Below are 23,852 nucleotides of genomic sequence, written 5' to 3'. Positions count from 1 at the left end.
TTTACCCCTTTTTTTTTTTTTTTCCCCAGAAATGTGTCTATTAAGATTTGTGTCTTGTGTTTGACTTGTCTTTGCCTACATTCAGATGAATATTTGTTGGGCACCCTGCTGAGACTCCCACAAAAACTGCATCATGGGGATCTGGTGGGGTTGAGCGAAGATGTGTGTGAGCAGGCTTTTGCTTTTTGAAGTGGATATCTGACACGGAAACTCCTGACAAGACAAGAGAGCTAAATGGCTTATGTTCCTGTGCTAGTGTTAACCTAATAAAATATCTTGTTATAGTGTATCACGTTTCAGAGCACAGGGAATTCTTTTTCTTTTTTTTTTTTTTTCTTTCTGGGGAACTTGATAGCAGTCTGGTTTTGATTAGACAGGGAATACAGCCAGTTAATAATAGATGGTATTTAGAGCAGAGAATTTACATACTTGCTAATGACGTCTGTGGTGTCACAGTGATCTTGCTGATGTCCAAGTGGTAAGGTGGTGTGAAACCTGATCTGGTTATTATGTGAAATGTCTGGTCAGTGGAGGGGAAAAAAAAAAAATACTTCCTCTATCCTTCACAGTGTTGGAAGCTTTATTGCTCAGTATTAACTCAAAAATTTCATTCATCCTTTTAATATAGTTTCACAGACACTTGTAACACTCACAGGTAATTCTGTTCTTAGGGGTAAGTGTGAAATAGAACACAGTAAATTGTTCTGAAACAGTAATTCTGAAATTCAGAACTTATATAAAAATAAGACAATAATAATTAAAAAGCTGTTAGCCACTGAGAGGCAATGCTAGCTGGTGTCAAGATTCCACCTGTGTTCACAGACCAGTTTCATCAAAGAAATGCATGGAGGAGCACATGGACGTGGTATATAGGTCTGTGCTTCCATCCACTTGTGTATGATATTTGGCTAACATGCTGTTGTATGATTTGGCCTCCATTATGCTGTATTTGACCATGATCTAATGAGAAGAGAATTAGCCTGCACCTCAAACAACCTGAAGCAACTGAATCTCAGCCTGGTTCATGCTTATTTGTATTAATAAATTGACCCTTTCCCTTGTGCAGGATTTCACACCTCTGCTTCTTCATTAATGCTTTCCTGCTCTTTTCCATCTTGGGTGCAAATACCTCTGCTGGCTGTATATCTGTCATAAAAATACTTGAGTAAGAAGCACCATACAGCTGCTTTACCCATTTACTTTTCAGCCTTGAGTACAGGCTATATACTAAGTAGGATGTCAAATTACACAAATACCAAAGATACTCTGCTGGGATACGTTATGGCTATCCTTAACATCTATTACAGCACTGTTAAAGCAGATTGCTATTCCTTTGTGAGTAAGGTAACTGTAGCTCATTTTCTTCCCATTTTGATGATCTGTGACAACGTTTCGCTTTCTAGTTGCACAGTAAAAGTGATACTTTGTCTTAGAAAGAGGTTAAAACTTATTACTGTGAGCCATATTTCTCCAGGAGATGTACTTTCCCCCATTAACAGTGCCTTGTGCCATGTAGAGCTGGAGCACGGCTGCACAGCCACTGCAGGCTACGCAGGTGTTTCGGCTCTGAGCAACCAAATTTTGTAGGAATAAATGGCTCTAAAATCCTTGACTTGAGCTCTGTTGGTTTGTGCAGTACTGTTCTATGAAGAGGACAACAGGAGAGTTTACAAAGAAAGAAAGAAAAAAAAAAGGGTATTTTCTTCTGTCCAGGGGTGAAATAATTCAACTATAAAAGGTGTGAATGCAGACTTACCAGATGAAGCACTCCAGCGTCTGATTACATGAGCAAAAAAGGTTTGTTCAGGCTTGCTTGGGGTAGAAAAGATGTTTAGTGAACATAGCTTCTGAAGGAAGATTTAAGACCCCAGCATGGTTAGGCCTGGTGAAGGGAAGGCTGCGATGATTGCTCCTTCGGGGATGTCTGTGCTGAGGCAGTGGTGGCAGCCTGCGACGTGCTTAGCAGTGTCCTTCCAGACATCAGCATGCTTTGTCATGCCCACTTGCAGTCACCTCTGCTTGAAGCAGGTTGCTGGGACATTTTTAGCCTCTCCCTTTAATTTTTAGTTTCGGAAAGAATAAGCAGTTCCTTTGTCTGAACAGACTCATGTCTGCCAGTAAGAATGGCTTAGGTAACACTACTGTTATTATTTTGGCCTTTTGCACAGCTTCAATTTCTTTGACAAGTCCCAAGTCCCTTTGATCTGTTAACATCTACCCAGTAAATCCAGTAGCTACCTAAATGAGCTGAAATATACAGAATATCTTTGTATTCATGGTAAATATTTCCACGTATGTTGTACCAAGCCTGGCCACGGACAATAGAGGTGAAGTTGCTCCATGCTCTTTTGGTCGACCTTTTGCAACAATGCAGCAGTCTAGCTGCTGCTGCAAAATTAACCCTTTTCATATAAAAGAGATGGAGAAGGGTAACAGGGTGACATGACAATCCAATATGTATGCCTCGTCCACAGAGGCAAGGTTGAGCAATGCTGACTGACTCCTCTTAAACCCTAGGAAAATACTGTTTTGTCTGTGGTTTTGCAGACAATCGAAATTGCAACCCCCGGGTATTCAAGAGGCCTTTTTCTTTTCCATAGCTGCTGCGTAACCTGTGGACTGAGGGACTGGTTTGTAATAACTTTCCGTGGCTTTCAAACTTCTTTGAGACCTGTTATCACACAGACCAAGTAGCCCAGGGTTGTCTTTGTGACAGATCTGAGGAAGCTTTGTGCACAGGTGTGTGTGGATGTGGGCATTTGGAAGACAGTAACCACTAAACAGTCCTCAAGTTTTTGAGGTCTTTTACATATGTCTGAGGAGTGTTTGGTAAGACTGTATCTGGCTTTTAAAAACAGCAATTGTTCTGGGTTATTCCTTAAGGCTTGCTTTCCAAACTGTGGCCTATTACCACATCTCTTATATTACTCTGTTAAGTGTTTCTTGTTCTAACGAGTTTTGAAAAGGACAGGGAAAAAAATACATTCTATCTTTAATTCTTGATTTCTTGAAAAATTCCCACTGAATTAATGGGACACAGCACATTTTCGTAGGAGTTCTGAATTTTCCAGGTGCTGTGGAAGATTAGCTCCAAGCAAGAAAAGCACTTGAAGTTCAGAAAGCTTCCTGTAGTGCCAAGAGCTTGATACACCAGTCTGTCAGAAAGCTTTTGTTTCACAGAAACAATTCAAAGCAGACGAGGTGAAGTTCCTCTGACTTTTGAAATACAGCGACTGATAGCGTACCTCTGAGCGCTTCAGTAGAATGAAACTTTGTCTGTTTGCCTTGGTTAATTTATTTCTTCCCGTTTTCCCTTTTATGTGATTTAATCTTAAACTACCTATGTCAGTTACTGGTGTATGTTTTTAAAAGAGACATTTTTACAAGGAGTTTAACTACACTGCTTATAACTAGTGTTTATTTTATCCTCATATCTAAGCAAAGTTATGATCCCATAGTAAGCACAAGCCCTGGGGTTTGAAAATACTCCCTGTGACAAACTTCCTTTACGCTGGAGACAACTTTTTTCTTTCGGCTGTTATTTTAAATAGGTTTAGTAGTAGTATCAAGTCTACGATACACGTTCAATTTGAAAAATGTTTATTTTCATATCAGCAAAGTCCAGTGTTTCAAAGTTTACATGCTTTGCTCTGATATTTGCATGTATTCATTTACAACAACAGTTGTATTAAGCACCATATGATTTCTTAAGTGCCCTTGATCTTCATTTTTGCACGGATTGCTGACTTCCATGGTCTTTTCAGCAAGCATTTATGAATCCAGACTTAGATGTGAAAAATGTAAGGAGTGCTTTAATTTGCTTGTGGCTTGACGAAAGATAGTGTGCTGCTTTTTAGGTCATACCTATGATCTTGCCTTCTCCAGAAGGTCAACTAAAATAAGATTCTTCTGATATTTTAAAAATAGCTATTAGGGAATCAGCTGCTTTGTGGAGCTACAAATATCAGAAATATGAGGACAAATCCTTACATAGTTTTTGAAGTGGGCACACGGGAGAGGGGTGAAGGATTGATACAGCAAGACTGTCGGCTGGTAGGAATGTACCCAATTGCTACTACCAGCCACATGTGTTTAGGAGGTTGAGTCTCCTCACCTTCGAGATGTTTTGGAGGCAACTGTGGGTGTGACACAGGCTGCTCTGACCTGCCAGGAGCATTGCCAGGTCAGAAAGGCCAGCTGTCCTTGGCAGTGATGAAGGATGCTGGTCAGGCTCTAGGCTCAAGCAGCTACCTCTTAAGAATATCACTGTGTCATAGCCTTATTCACATGGGATTTTCCATGCTGCACTGCTCTTCTCAAACACAGGTGGGATTGAACCCGACAAATTTGCCTCACCTTGTTCCTCGTAGCATTAATGACTGGTATTCTCTGGCCTTCCTTGAATCCTACAAATTTGGGGAACAGAAAAATAACAGATAGCGAGACCTTAGCTAAGACATTTTGTAGGATTTGCAAGTTTTTGCTGTGTAGGCTTGACAGGTCCATCCATTTAAAATCTCAAATGATGTAAAATCTCTTTATTTGGGTTTTTCAGGCCAAAGACTGCATTCCACTTAAAATCACCCCATTTAATTCTAGTTTATATTGGCTGAGACTAAAGCTGGTGCCTGATGATCAGGCAGGGCCAATCCAGGAGTGAAGCAACAGGGAAACTATTTCTTTTTTTCCTCATAGATTTTTATTAGTCCTGTAACCTTTTCAAGTATATAAAAATGTGACTTAGTGTGTGTCAATTCAGTGCCCCTGTTGTGGGGAGGGGTAAGTGGTGGGGAAGGATTAGGAAGGGGAATAATTGCTGTATGTAAGTTTAAGACCCCTTGAGAACAAATCCCGGGACCAGCAAGGCAAAATTTGCCTGGCTTTGGTCCTGTTGCTTTAACCCCAGTGTAGCTGTGAAGTAGGATATTACTGAACTCACTAGATCTCCACTAAGACCATGTGAGGAGTGTCTTCTGACCTTTTTTTTTACCAAAGTATAATCTAAGCAATGGATTTTATTATGCCCTTATTAAAAGCAAATTAAATTACTCTGGAAACCTGTGTCAGCAAAACTTTTGTCTTAGTAGGAAGAATAAATTGTTTGTTGTCATGACATTGTCCCTTAATGGCAGTGGCTGTGTTGTTGCTGTAAAATTGCAGAAATTAAAAACTGCAATGGAAGACTTCTGTAAATGGGCTCATTCAGACCAGGCATTTAGTTAATGGGCAACATAGTTTGTCTGTCTTTAATGTGGATATCATCCTATAATCTTGCTGAGGCATTCGTCTGCCAAAAGAGGGTGTGTGTGTCTGTATGTCCATACATGTGATGTCTTATTTTAAAGTATTGCCGTTCTTCATACTCTGCTATTAATGATGTTTATTTCAAGAAAATCTAGAGGAAAAATTGTATTTGAAAATGATTAAAAGGGGATTCTGAGAAAGTGCTTTGATGTGTTTTGATGACACATCTGTTAGCACTTACTCTCGTTGCTTAGTCTGTGTTTGTGAGGCAGTGCCATGTGCCCTGAAAGGACAGCACACTGTGACAGAAGTTTTGCCTTGGTAAAGTCAGTGCTTTTGACACTTTGAGAGGACCCTTCATTTGTGAAAACCATGCCAGTCAATTCTCATGGAAAAGGTAAAGAGGCAAAATAGGATCCAGCTTCCTCTTGGAACATGGAACCACCAATTCTCTGTTAAGCACTGCGTATTGTTATGCAGGATGTTTTTCTCCCAAAGTGCCAATCAAATCAATTTCCATTAGTCATTGACTCTAAGTACTGAACATGGAATGCATTTTTCCAAAACGGCACGTTATCTTTGGAAAGGAAGCTAGAGCTGCAAATGTTATAAGCACTGAAATATCCTTGGCAGTATTTCAGTTTATTGAGGCTCTACTCATTGCTGAAATTCCAGTACGGGAGCTCATACCTGTTCAGATGTATAATACTGTCAAGTCAGTAGATGAACACTTTCCAGGACCTCAGTGCAAAATATGTCATAATTTTGTTCTTTAGTATATGCAATAATGTCAACATGTTGAAGTGGCATTTGACATTGTTATGAATCCTGCAAAACACATTGCTTTCTTTTTTTTTTTCCCCCTCTGCAGTTCAGATGGAGAAAATGGAACAGATGAAAGAAGAAAGCCAGGAAAATCACCTACTCTGTTGCTTCAGACTCCTACTGGTGAAGTGGAACATTTTGATGACCGGAAGAAAGTTGATGTTGCTAGGTAATGTCAGGAGCATTGTCAGGTTTCTGCTAGTGAGATAATCGGAATGTTTACCATCTATTCAAGAAGCTAAACTGAACGGCGAGATTCATCAGACATCTCGGTTGTGGGTTACCTTGCACACGACGTGAGTAAACAGGGATCAGAGCCTACGTCCAGGGTCTGATACGTCATTCCCCCGAAGCGGCCAGAAGAGTGGGAATATGAACTTTTGGGCTGTGTCTCAGTTTTCCTGTTCTAGGGAAAAATACTGTCCTGGTTTCAGTTAGGACAGAGTTAACTTTCTTCCTAGTAGCTGGTAGAGTGCTACGTTTTGGCTTAGGATGAGAAGAGTGCTGATAACACCCCAGTGTTTTAAGTGTTGCAGAGCAGTGCTTACACCAAGCCAAGGACATTTCAGCTTCTTGCTCTGTCCTGCCAACGGGCAGGCTGGGGGTGCAGCAGGAGCTGGGAGGGGACAGACCGTGGACAGCTGACCCAAACTGGCCAAAGGAGTATTCCATACCTTATGGGGTCATGATGAACAATATATAGGGGTGGCTAGCCAGGGTGGGAGGGCCGGACTGCTCGGGGTTAGACTGGGCATCAGTCAATGGGTGGTGAGCAATTGCATTGTGCATCACTTGTTTGTACACATTATTAGAAGTAGTACTATTATCATCTTTATTGTTATTATTATTATTTTTTTCTGTCTTAATAAACTGTCTTCATCTCAACTCACGGGCTTCACTTTCCAATTTCTCTCCCCCATCCCAGAGAGCGAGGGGGGATGGTGAGCGAACGGCTGTGTGGTGTTTAGCTGCCTGCCGGGTTAAACCACAACAAATACATTGCACTCTTCAGTGCCTCTGCTGGTTACATCACTTTCACAGTCAGTTTCACAAGCAGAAGTCCACCACATGGTGGACTTAAATACAGATTTTGCATCCCTTTCACTCTCAACTGAGCAGCCAGTGCAAAAGCTAGCTATACCTCTAGTACCTATGGGGATTCTCTCCTTTTCAGGAGAAAGCCTTACAGTTTTGACTGGAAACCCTGAACCTCACAAGTTTAGGAAATAGTGAAGATGGAAGATTTACCATGCAAGATGCAGTGCGGTAGTGGAAACTTGTAGCACCTTTTTTTCCCGATGGTATTAGCATTGCTCAGCACAACACATTCTTCCAGTCATTCAGCAAAGTTGCTGTATTGTGTTTTATCCTTCCTGCTGATCTTCACCAGTCTGCATCTGAAGACCTCTAAAAAGATCTAACTTCTTTTATAGCCTGTTTATGCATTTCTGCATGCAGTGTAGCTCAGGGATAATGTTCTCTTTCTCATTTCTGCAGTGTTATCCCACCTCTAGTTTTGTTTTTCTAAACAGTTCATGTAATTAATTTCTCCTGTTTAAAACAAACAGAACGTATTTTCACATTCATCCTCAGAGATTTTCCTCTATATTCATTCTAAAAACCCAACAACTCAGAAATAGTTGTTTTCTCTTTTTCCAGTGTGGGTGGCTAAAGGTGTACAGGAACAATTTTGTATACAACTGTCAATCATAACTCCATTTATTGGAGACCTCAGTTCTAGCCTTGCATGCTCTACTACTATGTTTTGCCTTATTTTTCTTACATTACTAAGTAACATGCTTAGTATTTTATGTGTTGACCAGAAACAAACAAATGTGGAGCTATACACTGATTAAGTTTGTAAAAATGCCTTTTTCTTTTTTTTTTTTTTTTTTTTTTTGTTACAGTTAGTAATTTAGAATATTCCTTCCAAATTAAAAAAAGACCTTCAGTGAGGACTGTCATGGTTTAAGACTAAGACAGACTCCTCTTCATTGCTGTACAGTCCTTGAAGAATTGGATAATTGTTACTGGAGGATTAATGTGTTTTGTAGACAAGCATGTCCTGTTGATAACTTACAAAGACACATGAAATGAGATCAAGTATCTCACATGCCTTCTTTTTTTTTTCAGGGCAAAAAGCAGTTCGGATAGTCCAGTCCTGACAACAGATATCAAGAATGATTCCAAGATTGAAAGGAAAAAACGTGCCTCAAATCAGGTAGGGCAGAGGATGGACTTCTTTGTTTATGACTAGTAAGAATAAATGCATAACTGCCACAAGAGCACCCTTGTTTACTAGTATTATAGTTCACAGTTGTATAAGAATACAGCTTCCTTTATTCATCTGTGTAGGGTAATGATTTTATAACCACATAGCGAAAGTGAGGATTTACTAAAAGCAAATGGGCAAAATGAGAAGGTACTGGGAGAATATGCAGTGGAATGGGTCACTTGATCATAAGAATATCTAATAAGGCATGTATCTTTGGTGGTGGGGCTTTTTGTTTTTTAGCTGAAGGCAAATGCACACTTTCATAAGCTGTTTCTGGATGTTCCCATTGATGAGCCACTGAAACAAAGTAAGTATTAAGACCCTTGTCACTGCCGGCTGTGGACCAAAATACTCTTGTTACCTGCCAACTGTGGCAGCATATAAAAGGCACTACCTACATTTTAAAATCCTTAAACTACAGCTGCCTGTAGCTTCGAGGCCTTCACCTGCATGCAGTGGGCGTTTCCAAAACATAATGCAGTGGGTGTTTGCAAAACATAATTTCTTTATTCTTCAGGTGTTGGGCATGTTTTGGAGTTGTAGTTTACTTTGCACTTCTTTACAGAGTAACCTAGTGCAACATTTTTTAGTACTGAAGCTCCCTCACTAAAGGCACTGCCTAATTGAGACAGCACCAGTCAGGTGCTTGGGCCTTTCTTTTTGATGGTGCTCTGAAATTTAAAAGCACTGTTAGGAGGAAGACTTAAAAGATTCTGCTGTTTCCTGTGATAGTTTTAACAAGAGAATTCTACATAGAGATGAAGAGCAAATGTTTCTTGAAAGGAATACAAGGATAGCAGTTCATGAATGAGAATTGCTTTGCTCAGTGGCTGTGAAGTAAAAGCAGGATTATTTTCATGTGTTCTACCTCTGTTGGTCATCTGGTCCAGACAACTGTTGACGACCTACAAGATTTTAAAGTTAAAACATTTAATTTATGCTTTTTATATTTACATAATACAGTTACAGAAAGCTAGTCTAAAATTTTGTAGGAGCCTAGCTGGTACTCTTTCAGAAAAGATTCTTGGCTTATGGGAGCCAAGTTACGCATTTCAGTCTTCTTTCAGATGTTTTGAATTAAATTTAGGTTTGTGAAATCTTCTGAGCTTCTTTATATTCTTAAAACTTTTTGAATATTTCAGGGTTTGACAATGTTTATCAAAAGACATATAGCCAAACAAATTATGGCTTGAAAAAAAAAAAAAAAGAGAAAAAAAAAGATGCCAGAGTTTTAGTGTGGGTTGTGGCTACCTTAAATGTTATAGAATATCTTTGTGTTTTAGGTTTTACCTGTGCTCTGCAGAAAGAAATTCTGTACCAAGGAAAGCTATTCCTTTCTGAAAACTGGATTTGCTTCCATTCCAAGGTTTTTGGTAAAGACACTAAGGTTTGTAAAATCATTATGTATGAAATAGTAATGCTGTTCCTTAGGAATTTGGTCATCACTAGAAATTCAATCTATTATGTAAGGCTAGAAAACACAGACTGGATACATGGACTGTTCACAATCTAAGCCCAAAAATCACTCTAGCAATGAGTGTCTGTCAAGTATTTCCTGTACGGAAAAAAAAAAAAAAAAAAAAAAAAGAAGAAAGGAAAGGATATGAAATGTAATGATGCCAAGCTGACTTAACAGAAACTGTACAAAAATGTGTCTTTTGGGTTTGAAAACACTTGAAAAAGAGGAGGAGGAGGCAAGGTTGAAAAGTTTAAGGACTACATTGGGGAAATGAAGGGAAGGATCAAGCATGCTCAGTAACAGACAGTTAAAGAAGAAACTAAACCTGTCTTCAGAGTGGAGTGGCAAAGGGGCTCTTCTAGCTGATCCTTCTGGTTTTGCATGAACAGACGAGTAGGAAAGAAAAAACAGCCTGCAAGGTTTTTACTTGTGAGTCTAATGTGAAGAACAGAAATAGGACATGAACAATTGGGAAGATCCTAATTTACTAGTTCATCATTTACTCCTTCCTCGATATAGATATGACCCACATAAGGTTTTAGGATGGCCCCTGTGGCAAATGTTATTTATACAGATCAAAAACTGTGTCCAAGAGGAAGTGTGATCTGTTTTTATTGGTTTGGAGGTTTGGGGGTCTTTTTCTTTGTTTATGTAATCTCTGCTCTGTCTTTGAGCTTTTATTGGAAAACAGCTTGATTTTTGCTTCCTTCTTTCTCAAGTACTTCCTTGAATTATTTCCTATTCAGATCCAGCCCCTTCTCAGTGAATTTAGGTGCTGAAACCAGTTTAGTAGTTGCAATATCTTATTTCTCTTCTGTCAAATGTTGTGATGGAACACAGTATGTCTTTGAAATGGCTTTTATGACGGTAGAATAGGTTTACAAAATGATTAAAATGATTAACACACTGCTGAGAGTGACTTCATGGCTGATTGCATATTACTGCTTGGCCCAAGAACTGAGCTATGGTTGTTCCCTAGTTGATGTATTAGTTATAGGTAGTATGTTAATGTGGATAGGGTGCATGTTAGTGAAAGCTGTGTAGCACTACAAGGAAATCAAAATTAACAAAGGGTTGGGCACTAGCTCATCATTTACTCTTTTCATTCATAGTTAGTAGCACCTATCCTGTCATTAAAATTAAAGTCACTGTGTAAGTAATTTCCTGCTCAGCACAAATGAAATGTGCATGGGTCTATTCCAAGCTGAGGGACAGCTTTCTAAAATTCAAGCTAAGCTAAATGTATATGACTAAAACCTAGTAAGAGTCTGCCAAGTAGAACTGGAAGACCTTTAAAAAGGTGCAAAATGATAATCATGTAGTACTAGAAAATAATGTTTGTAGAATATTTTTTAGAAAATATTGAGGGGAAAAAATGAAGAGTGAAAGAGATGGGCCTGATCATTCACTTCCGTCTGTCTTCCTCAGCCCCCGCAACACACACACTTTAAAGCTAGGTTCAGTCACGTAGAGCATGCACTGACTTTTAGTAATACCACCAACAAAACAACAGGGAAATCAGGGATATAATGAAGAATAATGTAAAAAAGGGAGGAGGAAATCAAGCCTGACAGGAAGAACCACCTTCATAGCAGTCACGCATACTGACACAGTTGCCAAGATGCAAGATCTCTATTGCTTGGAACTATCTAAACTTATTCAGAACCCATCTGTTTTGAGAAGTAGCAAGTCTACATGTTCTATTTAATTTTTCAACACGAGTTTTCTACCTACAGAATCTTTGTTAAAATCTTTGGTGGGTAAAATAGCTATGCAGGTCAGGAGACTTGAATCTGCAATACAAACACTTCGCATGTTTGAAAAACAGATTCCTTCCGCAGGACTTAATAGGCATTGAAAGACTTCGCTCTTTCCACGTCATTCTGTTTTGCCTATATGTATGGGCCTGCGGTCTTTCCTGGAGCTAAGCATCATCATAGTGTTTTAGTTGCTTTCCAAGATGCCTGCAGGAAAACTTTGTTTCATGAAAGAATTATTGCTCCAGACAGAAATAAAATACTTTGCAGTGATTTTCCCATTTTAATCTAATGCTGAAGTAAGAGTGCAGTAAGCAAGTACTTAATCCCACTTAAGTACTCTTTAGTCTTGATTACAGTAACATTATCCATCAAAATTGCATGCAGCAGAATGCCATTAACATCTCTTATTTAAAGATCTTTGAGGTGGACTGAACCAATTCAAAAACTTCTAAAACACATTTTTTTTATTATTACTGTTAGCAGAATTACTGCTGGAAAATCTGTATTGTTTTTGGATTTTGTTTAGTTTGGCTTTGTTTGCTTTTTAAAAGTGATGCAAATTCTTTTCTGACTACGTGGCAGTTGTTTTTTTTCCAGTCAAACACGCATCATAGCTACTCCCTTCTTTCCACCCAGAAAAAGAGTTTTTGGAATGAAAGTGTTACAAAAACTTTGTGGAACAAGAAAATATCCACTTCAAGAAAGAGTATAGTGGAGTACCTGCTTAATAACTGCTTTTCAAAAGACTTGACCTCTGAAGCAGGGCAAATAGACTTGACATATCAAGAACTGATAGAAAAATGATGTCCAGTCTTATGGGCCTAGGCCTAAAAATATGAAATTACAGAAATTGGGTTTTGTTTTGGTAGTCTTACCCCCTTACCCCTTCCCCTCTAGCACAGATTTTTTAAATGAAACTAAATTACTGAGTAATTGTCCTGGTTTCAGTTAGAACAGAATTAATTTTCTTCCTAGTAGCTGGTGGAATGCTGTGTTTTGGCTTAGGATGAGAAGAGTGCTGATAACACCCCGATGCTTTAATTGTTGCAGAGCAGTGCTTACACCAAGCCAAGGACATCTCAGACTTTTGCTCTGTCCTGCCAACAGGCAGGCTGGGGGTGCAGTAAGAGCTGGGAGGGGACAGACCCAGGACAGCTGACCCAAACTAGCCAAAGGGGTATTCCATACCATCTGACGTCATGCTAAACAATATATAGGGGTGGCTAGCCGGGGGGAGGGGGCCGGACTGCTCGGGGTTAAGCTGGGCATCGGTCAGCGGGTGGTGAGCAATTGCATTGTGCATCACTTGTTTGTACATATTATTATTAGTAGTACTATTATCATCATTGTATTATTATTATTATTATTATTATTATTTTCCTGTCTTATTAAACTGTCTTTATCTCAACTCACGGGCTTCACTTTCCATTTCTCTCCCCCGTCCCAGAGAGGGAGGGGGGAGGGTGAGCGAACGGCTGCGTGGTGTTTAGCTGCCAGCCGGGTTAAACCACGACAGTCTTTTTGGCGCCCAACGTGGGGCACGAAAGGTTGAGATAACGGCAGATCTGACCAGAGTGTGTTAAACTAAAATTGGTATAAGTATTAGACCTGCTTAATAGTCACTTGTCATAATGCTGATTGCTTTAATCTCAACTGTGCTGCGCCTGTTTTCCAAATTGAGTATTATAGCACGTTATTTTCCGTATGTGCTCTCTGTCATGTTGTTTATCCTCTCCGGGCCCTGGTTTCAGACCATTATGGTACTGTGTGTTGTATCAGTGGCTTATGAGATGATGAAATATCTGGCCATGACTCTAACCTGGTATTTGTACTCAGTAACATCTTCGATTCTATACTTTGGAAACTGTATTTTGGAAACTATTAGCAATTGTATCTGTTGCCTTTTTTCATTAGGGAGTCAATCTGTGGAGGGGAAAGGGGAAGATAATTTTTCTTACTTGATCACTCTCCCTTTCTCCTTCACCACCCCTGTACCCTCCTTGATCACTCTCCCTTCCTCCTTCACCACCCTCTTATCCTCCGAGTTTATTACAATAGCTCTCCAAGATATTGAATATCCTTGGGATACTCAGACCAGCATAGTCCTGTTGTTCTGCCTCCTGAATGCACTTCAGGTTCTGCTTAAAGTTAAACAACTACTTAGGAAGCTCATCCGGAGATCTGCCCGGAGGCAGTATAGTTGTGGGTGGCAGGGAGTATGGGAGGATATGGGCAGGCATCTAGACCAGTTGGCACCCCCAGTGTTTTGGAAATTCACCCCTGAACAAGTGCAAAATCCTCAAAAACTGGCAGAATGCTTGAATAAAAGGTGTCACGATTCGGGAAGTTCCAAAGTAACACAAATCATTGTAACATGCTGGGGCCTGACTCATGCCTATCGAGCTGCCATGGATACTGCTATCAACTTAGTGACAGACCCTGCGGCCACTCCAAGTCCCGTGACAGATCCAACGGCCACTGTGACCCCTACGGTGGACTCTGCAGCCGCTCCAGTCCCAGCTCCTGAAGCTGCTCCAGTCCCAGCTCCTGCAGCCGCTCCAGTCCCAACTCCTGAAGCCGCTCCAGTCCCAGCTCCTGCAGCAGCCCAGAGTGACCTTCTGGCCGTTAGATGACAATCATGGAAGTGATTAGCTGTGCTTAAACACTGTCTGGAAATCTTGCATCCAGATAAATGTATACAAGGGCATTTTTTTTATCTGAAACAAATGATAATTTTTCATTTCACGACTTGATGTTGCTTTGCATTTGTTATTCTGAAAAAAAGCTAACAAGGTTTTATGAAACTGCACAGAGTTAACTTAATTCTCCTGAACTGATGTTTTCATTTTGGTGTTCTGATCACTCCTTAATCAATCTTTGGACAATTTTAATTCTGAATTTCTCAGGTAGTTGAAGCAAAGGAATTCTTAACAGAAAGAGTAGTCTATTCTTGTGTATCCTGGATTGGTATATTTGTCTAACTCCCTAAGCTCTAGGCTTTTCAACAGCAATTCAAACCAGTTATTCAGTCCTGTGTTACATGAGGTTTACAAGACCCCATAAAGAATATCCGAATCGAAATACTCTGAAACTTAGCAGGCATATCACTAATGCAGTTGGATATAAATGCAAATGAGGCAAAATTGAGAACTGTTCAACATAAACGTTGAAGTTTGGATGGTACACACAAGAATCAATTTAAATGAGACAGTAGGTATGTGGGTATTGAATTTTTCAGTGATACCGAAGGACAAGCTGTTTACTCAGTTGCTTGTTGCAAATTAAGGGGTCTGTAAAGTAAGTGGTGAAGAGTTATAGGTTCATTCTTCAACAAGGCTCTTGTTTGATGTGTTCTGAAATGTGTTTGTTTGTTTTTTTTCCTAAACAGGAAGACTAACTTTAAGACTAGTTTGTTCTGCAGATCTACAGTGAACTAAACCTGTAGTTTTTTAAGAGCTGGAAGGAATAAGAAAAAGAAAACAGGAGCAAAAGCCTGGACTAGCATCTGATCAAAATAGAAATAGTTAAGAAATAGCGTTGTTCTGAAACCATACCTGCCCAAATGAGTTGTTAATAATCAGGGATGTAGCAGATAAATCTTTATGTGTAGAGCACTGAAGATCTGATTTATTGCAATTGGTAGACTGTCTCCTTGTGTATGCAGATTTGTGTGCATGTATTGGGACTAACACTACAATGGTCTTGTTTCAGATTAGCATACCTGTGCTCTCAGTGACACTTCTGAAGAAAACCAAAACTGCCCTTCTTGTGCCAAATGCTCTGATCATAGCAACAGTCACAGATAGAGTAAGTACTGGTAGAGAACAACACTCTCATACCCCACTGCTTTCCTTTTCATGTTTTTCTTGCTTTCTTGCCCTCACTATTTACAGGCAGTAATACCATGAGGGATTCTTGAAGGTGCCAGGTCATTTAAACAGCTAGAAGAATTGGTAAACTGTCACCATTTAGAGTTTTGACCCTGGAGGATCTGGTTTCTTAGGGGATAATTTGAGCTTCTGCCTCCTCTCTGTTGACAGGCAAAGACAATCTTTTCCCTCCTGCTAACTTCCTGTCTTTTTTCTTTGGACCTGCAGCAAACAAAATTATATTTAGCTTGATGAGGAGAAGAGAAAGGGAATCTCTAGTTGCAACTTGTTGCTTGTAATCTGTCATTCCTCATTCTCTGAGACTGCTCTGTAGTGGCACTGGGGGAACTAAAACAATTGGGTCAGAATGTGCATGCAGGGAGGGTTATCTACCTTGTTGGCAGCTCTTTACAGTATTCCTACATTTATTAGGGTGACTCATCTGATCAGCAACACCCTAGCTGCAACAAAATACAGTTTCTCCCAGTAATTCTCTGTAGTAATTGCATCAATCAGTAGAAAATGTGATTATCCGTCCTATCAGCAGCTTTAGAAATGACCCATTTTCACCACAGAATAGTTTTGTGGACATCAGGGGAGAATGTACAAAGAATGAGCTTTTTTTTTCTCTTTTTTTTTTTTTTTTTTTTTTATTTAGGGATAACACAGTATGCAAAGTCTTTAAAACAAAGAAGAAAATTTGTTTTGAATAATAGATCTGGGCTATACTCCGGTTCCTGCAGCAGAACATGGTGAATTTTCTGTGCCTGTTCTGTGTTCGATGTGATTAACCTCAGTTCATAGGTTTAGAAAGTGCAGACTTTTTCCCTGCTATATGAAGGTTCTTTAAAATAGTTATGTGATCAACAAAACCACCTACCATTTTTAGTTAGATGAAAGGAAGCTTGTACTGTGTGTCTTTTCTCAAACAGTTTTGGAAATTTTGTTTTTCAGTACATGTTTGTGTCCTTACTCTCCAGAGATACCACCTACAAGCTATTAAAATCTATCTGTAGACATCTTGGGGTAAGTACTAATGGGAATGAAAACAGTATGTAGCTTTGTGTTCATTATTACTGCTTTACTGCTTTTAAATGCTAGGCAGTTGCTAAATGTGTTCCTTGTTAAAACTGCTGCTTTTTTTCAGGATACAAGTATGGGCAACAGTTCCAATCCATCTTCTGCTGAAAACAGCTTCAGGGCTGATCGTCCTACAACTCTGACCCTGGTAAACAGCTTCAGTGTTTGTTCTTTTGTTGCATGGCACTGTTCACTGCAAGTCCTACTTATAAATTCTGAGGGAAGGAAACCAAAGGAATTTGTGACATCTGTTTCTGAGGCTTCTAAGCTTCAGAAACATTATTTAACATTCTTAATTTAACATTAAGAAGTGATGGAAATGATTAGCAAAGGTGCAGTTTGATCTGATTAGGTGCGTATGCCCTATATATTTCTCTCTAGCTGACAGATTTCACAACTCTCAGTACTAACGTAGAGTTGCCACTTCCTCTGCCATTAACTATTTTTGAAGTGTTTCTTGTTGCAATTCTTCCTTTGTTGAACCAGCTCAGACAACTGAAAGGTTTGTGTTAGCCACATGCGATGACCAGATTCTAACTAGTAATGCCTGTTCTAGACTTCAGTGTTTGTCTAATAGCATTTCTTTTGCTGACAGGCTTAATCACTTCACTTAAACAAAGGCAGGAAATGAGGCTTAAATTCTGGTGATAAGGGGCTTATTTTGCTGACATTGATCTTAACATCTTGGTATCAAAAATTGTTCCTGGTCAGACAGTTTTAAGTCTGTAATTGCTTATTCGGTTTCTAAAGGGAGGTCAGAGGAAGTAAGACCAATTAGACTTAGAACAGGGCTGAATGTTGCTGTGATTCTTTTTCCATCAGGATTTCAATGAGGACTATTCTGATCTGGATAGAATAGTGCAGCAACGAAGACAAGAGATGGAGGAGTCCAGTAGCACAGGCTCACAGACCCCAGAGCTTGAGTGCTTTCAAGGTGAGTGGGATTGTGGGGCCCCAAGAAAATGGATAGAGCTTAGCTCTCAGTTTTGCTTCTGCAATCCCCTTCCCATGTGGAGGTGTATCTATGTTCTTCACAGTCCCGTGGAGTCCTTTTTATCTAAGGTCTTCCTCCAAGTCACAATAACTGGGTTTCCATTATTATATCCTGTTGTCATCCCATGAGTTAAGAAATGACTTCGTAAGCATCAGACTTGATTTATCACTACTGCCTCCAGTTGCATGCATTGTCTGCTCCCTATACCCCCTATCAGTTATGCTACCAGACCTACAACTTGGGAGATGTTTGTCCTTTATTCTTCTCTTTTGTTGTTTTTTTCTTCTTTTTTTTCTTTTTTTTTTTAGTGAACTATTTTGAAGTTGTTCAGGTTACACAGTAATGTCTTACGTGTATAATTATACGAATAAAGATTATGTGCTCTGTCATTCACAGGCTTTTGGTCAACAAAAAAAAAATTATTTTTGAAATAGTTTTCCTTTTTTTTAAACCCTAGTTTTATAGTTTTATGAACATAAGTTCATAAATATTGCAGAATTCATTTAATGTGGCACATGCTGCATGTTATTAACAGCAAAATCTAGGGTATTAGTCTGCTATGCAATTACTATATTAATAGTAATTAATATTATATCCACATATTATAACCACATATTAATGTGGTTTTGTTCAATTTTTATTCCTGGTTCCATCTGGACTTCAGTGAATTTGTATAATTAGAAATTTTTACCTTTACTTTGAAATGAAACATTATAAATACATATTTTTAATAGCAGTTTTCAGTTGGGTTAGTTTTATTTAACTTTTCTTTCTTCCGATGTCAGTTTTGTTCAGTAGTACAATTTGAGGTTATTTGCTTTCGTATTTAGTGTGTGTGTATTTTTAATTATTTGGTGTTTGTGGAGCAGAAATTTTAGTGTCATTACTTGCAGTGTGAATGATTCTGAATAATGATCTAACTTGCTGTCTTTCTTCCTTAAAGCTGATAACTACTTCAAACCTTTCAATTTTCTTTTACACAGCAGAAAAAAAGCAATATCCAGTTAAAGAATCACCAGGAATTAAAGGAAAATCGTTTGAGGGGCCTTTGTGATTCTGTTTCTTGGTATCATTAGATCAGTCCAGAATGTACAATTAAAACATGAGCAAATCTGTGTGAGACATGATTTTTCTGTCCTATCTCACTCAAGATATCATCTGCAATTAGAGGAAAAAAAAAAAAAAAAAAAAAAAGGCAGGAAAGGGAGCTATAGTCTTCCCTTTTAAAGTAACAATGTTTTATCTCCATTTGAAATTGCTATTAAAGTAATTTGGAATCATCACTACAGTATATTCAGTCCTTTTGAGAGATTACTTCTGGGTCTGTTTAATCTTCTGACTGGAAATTCATTGATCATCTGTGGAGCTTGCATGGGCTGCGATCTCTCAAAGGATCTGGAAATGTAAATTTACCATACACAATCTTCTTCCTGTCCAGTTGCTTCTTTCTGTTTTGTCATTATGTTAATTATTATGCAAACTGTTTTAAGGACAGTAAACCAACTGCTGCTTTCTATCCATGTCCAGAAATGCTTGTTAAAATCCTCCTGTTTCTTGATAAACCTAAGATACTAATAGTTTCCTTTGACTTCATATTTTGGCTTTATTCAAAATATTGCTTTTGACAGATTATCATGTCGTCGAGACACAGACTCACTTGAAAGTTTCAAAGACCGAAGCAAAGTCTGCCCGTTCAGATGCACACAGCAAACACGTACCTGATGGAAAAGCCAGAAACAGCCTTCGAAATGGTAAGGAATTAAGGGCAGATCTTCAGTTGGAGTTAGTTAAGTTATGTAACTTATATTGTCTGTTGCATGCTTCAGAACACCATTTGTGTACCCTGCTGTGTTTTGATCAAAATAATGCTTTGTTCTTTTCCTAGCAGGTCACTCTGAAGCTTTCAGATTCTTCCACAAAATGAAGTCCCAGAAGCTCTTATCGCTGAACCACATACTTATATTTTATGCAGTTCTGTACGTAAACAATTAATATAAAGATTGTCAAAATACTTGGATTTTCTTATGCATACATAGATTAGTATCTTCTAAGCTTTGCTTGAAAAGGAGGAAATTGTTGTGAATTTTGGCCTTTATCTTTCTCAGAAATAGAAATGCCAGGGCAGACCTATTTAATGTGCCTTTTACTTATAAAAGTAAAGGATGTTTTGGTTCAGGAAACGCTGGAGTTTAACAACTTGCAAGTTCATTTTATGGGGCATTTATCAAAGCCATACTAAAGGAATAGACTTTCAGATCTGTCTGAGTGCCATTGGTTGGGTATTCCTGAGTTTTAGAAACTTAAAAGATTTTTAAAAGATGCCATTATTATTCAACATGTACAAATAATGATTTAATTGCCTTTTAATATTAATTTTTTCAGGTACTTCTGAAGTTTCCATGTTCATACAAACTTAACTAATGTACCTTATTTTTCTCTCTTACAGTGTCTGTGTTTTAATATTTTCTACCTTCTACATGAGATACAAAATCAACGTCCTGGAGGAACGTCTTATTTCCATCACATCCTTTGATTCACATGTTAAAGAGTAAGATACACTCTGTAGCTACTTTAATTTAAAAAATATTTTTTTTCCAGTGCTTCAATCTGTTTTCTTCTGAAACTCCTGTGATATTGCAGTGCCCTTGGGATTCTTTGTGTACTGTAGTTCTTGTATCTGCACAAACCTCATCTCACAGGTTTCTGTTCAAGGGTTATCATGACATATTACACTTGCATTAAGTAATATTACTTTCAGCATGTTTCAGATAGCTGTGAGTAACTTAAGTGTAAACGGCTAAAGAGAAATTCTTTCCGGATTGATGATTCTCTTAAAAAGCTATGACTTCAGTCTTAATGTCATAGTATTAGCCTAAGATGACAGAAGGTATTTCATAGTGTTTGGACTAATACATCTGATTTGTTTGTAGGATGTTTTCCAAAGCTTTGGGCTGCCCAGATCCTCTTTAGAAACTGATGTCCTGTCCTGCTAAAATAAATAATAGTAATAATAGTAAAAACTGCAACCAGGAAGCATTCTTTGTTTATTTGAAGAGGAATGGCAAAAAGATATGCCATAGGAAAAGGGTTCAAGGACTGCTCTCTATATAAAGTAGAAAGATAGTCATCAAATCATGTTTCCTGGTAGCATGTAAAAAATACTCAAACTATATAAAAATAGAAAACGTGCTGTTATTGCATGATAAGTTTAGGGAAGGACTAGTGCAGGACTGCTGATCTTTTATTAGAATTCTCCTAGCAATTCTTCAGTAATTTTATTCCATAGCTATGGAAGAACCAAAGTCATGAATGTGATCTACCCCTGATGTTATTTTTTTATCCATGTTGCATGCACAGGAAATCTGTAAACAACAAATGGACAGGCAGTTCAGGGGCATGCACCATGGCAGTATGTCATTGTAGTTTCCGATTCTTCTCTTAGGACAGAAGGCAGTTCAGCTGTACGCTAAGAATGCTATGAGCTTATTTTGCATTAACTTCTCCCCTGCTTACAATGGATTTTTTTTTCTGAGCTTCTCTGAGAAACATGACTTAAAGTCATTTGTAAATCTCACTGCAAAGCCTGCAGTGACACACAGTTAGGAACGCTGACAACTAGAGAAGCACCACCTGAAAAACAGAAGAAAATAAAATTCAAGACAGCTGTACCAGGCTGGATGGAACTGTCTGCAAAGTGTTTCAGACTTGTAGCAAATCCTTGAGTGTGGTTGCTTGTTAACTCAGCTTTCTTTGACAACCCCTCCATGACAAATATGTCACTGACAATGCAATCTTGGTCATGCTGAACGATGACGCTTATGCTTAGGATCCAGCTGCTTTCATGTGTGTTCTGTGGAAAACAGCATGACAGGCATGCTTGTGCTAGAAGATTGATTTATGTCCTTGAAAAAAAGGAATATAAAGGAAGTGGTTCTTTATCTTAAAAAGGCTGTATTTGGCTGTATTAAAAAGGCTTTATCCTATAAAAAGGCTGTGAATCTGTATTTCACCAATAATACAAGGAGAAGGGTAAATTTACCAAATAGTAGGCAATGTTAAAAAACATTTTCCCACTTCTGGCACATTTTGATTAGCAGGATACTTTCCCCTCTTCAGAAGCACTCTTAAACAGGAAGGTCCTGTTTTCTGTCATTCTGATATAAAACAGTACAAGATACAGGATGACCTAATGTGCACTTCAACCATGTCAATAGGCTGGGCTTTTTGGTTTCCTCTAAGTCACAAGGCACAGAACTTATGCAACTCTAACTTCTAGTGGAAATAGCTGTAAAGTTTTCATCCAAGCTTCTGAGGAATGAGACAATACAAAGAATGCAGTCAAGAGTACAAAAGTGGCTTAGGCCTTTGCTTCTGTAAACAAGTACAGTTCACAATGTTACCATTCAAAGTATTTCTATCTATGTGTCTTTCAGTTCTGTTTTCTACTTTTTCACTTCCATTATACTGAATTCTTCATTCTGTTTGACAGCCATCCAGTGCGCCAAGGTTTGGGATCTCATCTGCAAATTAATGCTGATGCCCTCTGTGATGAATTAACTGCCAATCTTATAAAATTGGAAAAGGTAAATTCATACGATGTGATGCAAATGCTGATATATTAATCAGGTTCTTGCTGAATTTCTATAGTCTGTTATTTTGAAAATGTCAAGTCACTCCCAGGTTTGGTACACAGAACTGGCATGTTTAGTAGACAAAAGTCTGAGGTTTTCTCTATCATAAGTTAGCCCAAGTACATGCGTTAGTATATATAAAGTGTTTTGTCTAGAGTTGAGACCCACGATAAAGAACACTAGTAAACCAGACACTTCAGGAGGTGATTATTACATATATGGATCTTGATTTTTTTTTTTCCTTTGTCCACTGGGGCTAAGGATTTGTTCAAAATTAGCAGGCAATTTCTTTAACAGGAGATCCTTTTCTGTAGCTTTTGTTTGCATTTTTGTATTTTTGATTTAAAAAAACAAACAAAAAACATGCTGGCATTCACAAATAGTCATCCTCCTTATACAGAATGGCTAGAATCTGCCTGTTTCTCTTCAGTAACACAAATGCTGCTTCACCAGCTGTGTAATTCCCTGTATATGACCTTTACACTTTACCATTCTCTAATTGCAAGACTAAATGCCCTTGCTGAAATTGGAATCCTATGCAAAACAAGAGTGGGTGGGGAGGCCTTATTTCCACTTTAGGTGTTGTGGTGGGTTAACTTTGGGCAGCAGTCAGACCCCTCATTTCAGCTGCTCTCTCACTCCCCCTCCTCAGCAGGACTGGGGAAGAAAATAGGATGAGAAAGTCTGTGGGTCAAAATAAAGACAGGGAAATCGCGAAACAGACTACTACTGCAGGCAAAAAAGACTCAACTTGTGGAAAATCAGAGTAAGTTATTGCTGTTTAAAATAGATTTGGGTAGCAAGAAACCAAGACAAATGCTAGAACATCACTTTTTAACCCCTCTATCCCAGGCTCATCTTCACTCCTGACTCCTCCCTCCCTGCCCCGAGCTGTTCTTGGGGATCAGTGGGGGGTTACAGTTGGTGCATAGGCAGTTTTGTCTCTGCCACTCCTTTGTTTCATTTTCCCCCTGCTCCAGAGTAGGCTCGTCCAAGGGCAGCAGTACCTTCAGGAAATACCTACTTGCTCTGCCATGGGCTCTCCACGAGCTGCAGTGTGGATATCTGCTCTGCCACTGGGGCACCTCCACCCTTCCTCTTCTCCTTTCCCTCCTCCACCCCCTCCTCCAGCCTTGATGTTCCCTGTGTTGTTTCGGACTCTTTCTTTCCTACTCTCTCTGTCTGGTGCCTTTGCCATGTATTAAATGTACTTGCCCAGAGGTGCAAACAACTTTTCTGCTGGGCTCAGCAGTGTCCTGAGGTGGGTCCACTGGAGTCAGCTGGAATGGCTGCATTTAACGTGGGACAGCCGCAGCCTCTCTTCACAGAGGTCACCCTGCAGTACACACTACCACCACCAAAATCTTGACACCTATGCCTAGTATAAGCATATGAAACATGTATATTGGGAAGAAGTCAGTATCACTCACCGAACACAGAAAAAAATGATTAGTGAAAACAAAACTTTCTGAAATTCCTACATGCTTAAGTCACATGGAATACTTTTGCCTCTGTTCTAAAACTGGGTGTTTGCCAAAGTCTTTCAGTGCCTTTTTATCCCCAAAGTAGGTTTCCCAAATAGCTTAAAGCTACGTTTATATAATATCACTGTTACCTGTGTGGCATAGGATTCATAGAGCCTCTGCCAAAATCAGATTTTCCCCCACACACGGCCACCCCCTTGTCTGTAGAAATCTAGAGTAATACCAGCATAA

General features: G+C 39.0%; 1 protein-coding gene across 4 annotated transcripts in view; it reads left to right on the top strand.

The window, feature by feature from the left end:
- The window catches only part of GRAMD2B (GRAM domain containing 2B), a 42,735-nt gene that overhangs the window by 15,770 nt on the left and 3,113 nt on the right, over positions 1-23,852 (top strand). For 2 of the 4 annotated variants that reach the window (XM_082784247.1, XM_082784249.1), the window contains exons 2-13: positions 6,116-6,238; positions 8,203-8,290; positions 8,585-8,651; positions 9,628-9,731; positions 15,275-15,370; positions 16,387-16,458; positions 16,580-16,660; positions 17,335-17,446; positions 19,135-19,257; positions 19,395-19,482; positions 19,953-20,054; positions 21,996-22,089. In XM_082784247.1, the coding sequence (XP_082640373.1) occupies positions 6,116-6,238; positions 8,203-8,290; positions 8,585-8,651; positions 9,628-9,731; positions 15,275-15,370; positions 16,387-16,458; positions 16,580-16,660; positions 17,335-17,446; positions 19,135-19,257; positions 19,395-19,482; positions 19,953-20,054; positions 21,996-22,089 (1,150 nt within the window). Of the gene's footprint in view, positions 1-6,115; positions 6,239-8,202; positions 8,291-8,584; positions 8,652-9,627; positions 9,732-15,274; positions 15,371-16,386; positions 16,459-16,579; positions 16,661-17,334; positions 17,447-19,134; positions 19,258-19,391; positions 19,483-19,952; positions 20,055-21,995; positions 22,090-23,852 lie in introns of all 4 variants that reach the window. The other 2 variants (XM_082784246.1, XM_082784248.1) reach the window with 1 other exon arrangement.

The sequence above is a fragment of the Aythya marila genome (genome assembly GCF_965140915.1).
Source record: "Aythya marila genome assembly, chromosome: Z".
Lineage (NCBI taxonomy): Eukaryota > Metazoa > Chordata > Aves > Anseriformes > Anatidae > Aythya > Aythya marila.
Note: the sequence above shows the minus strand (reverse complement) of the source record. Positions and strands in the feature narration are given on the sequence as shown.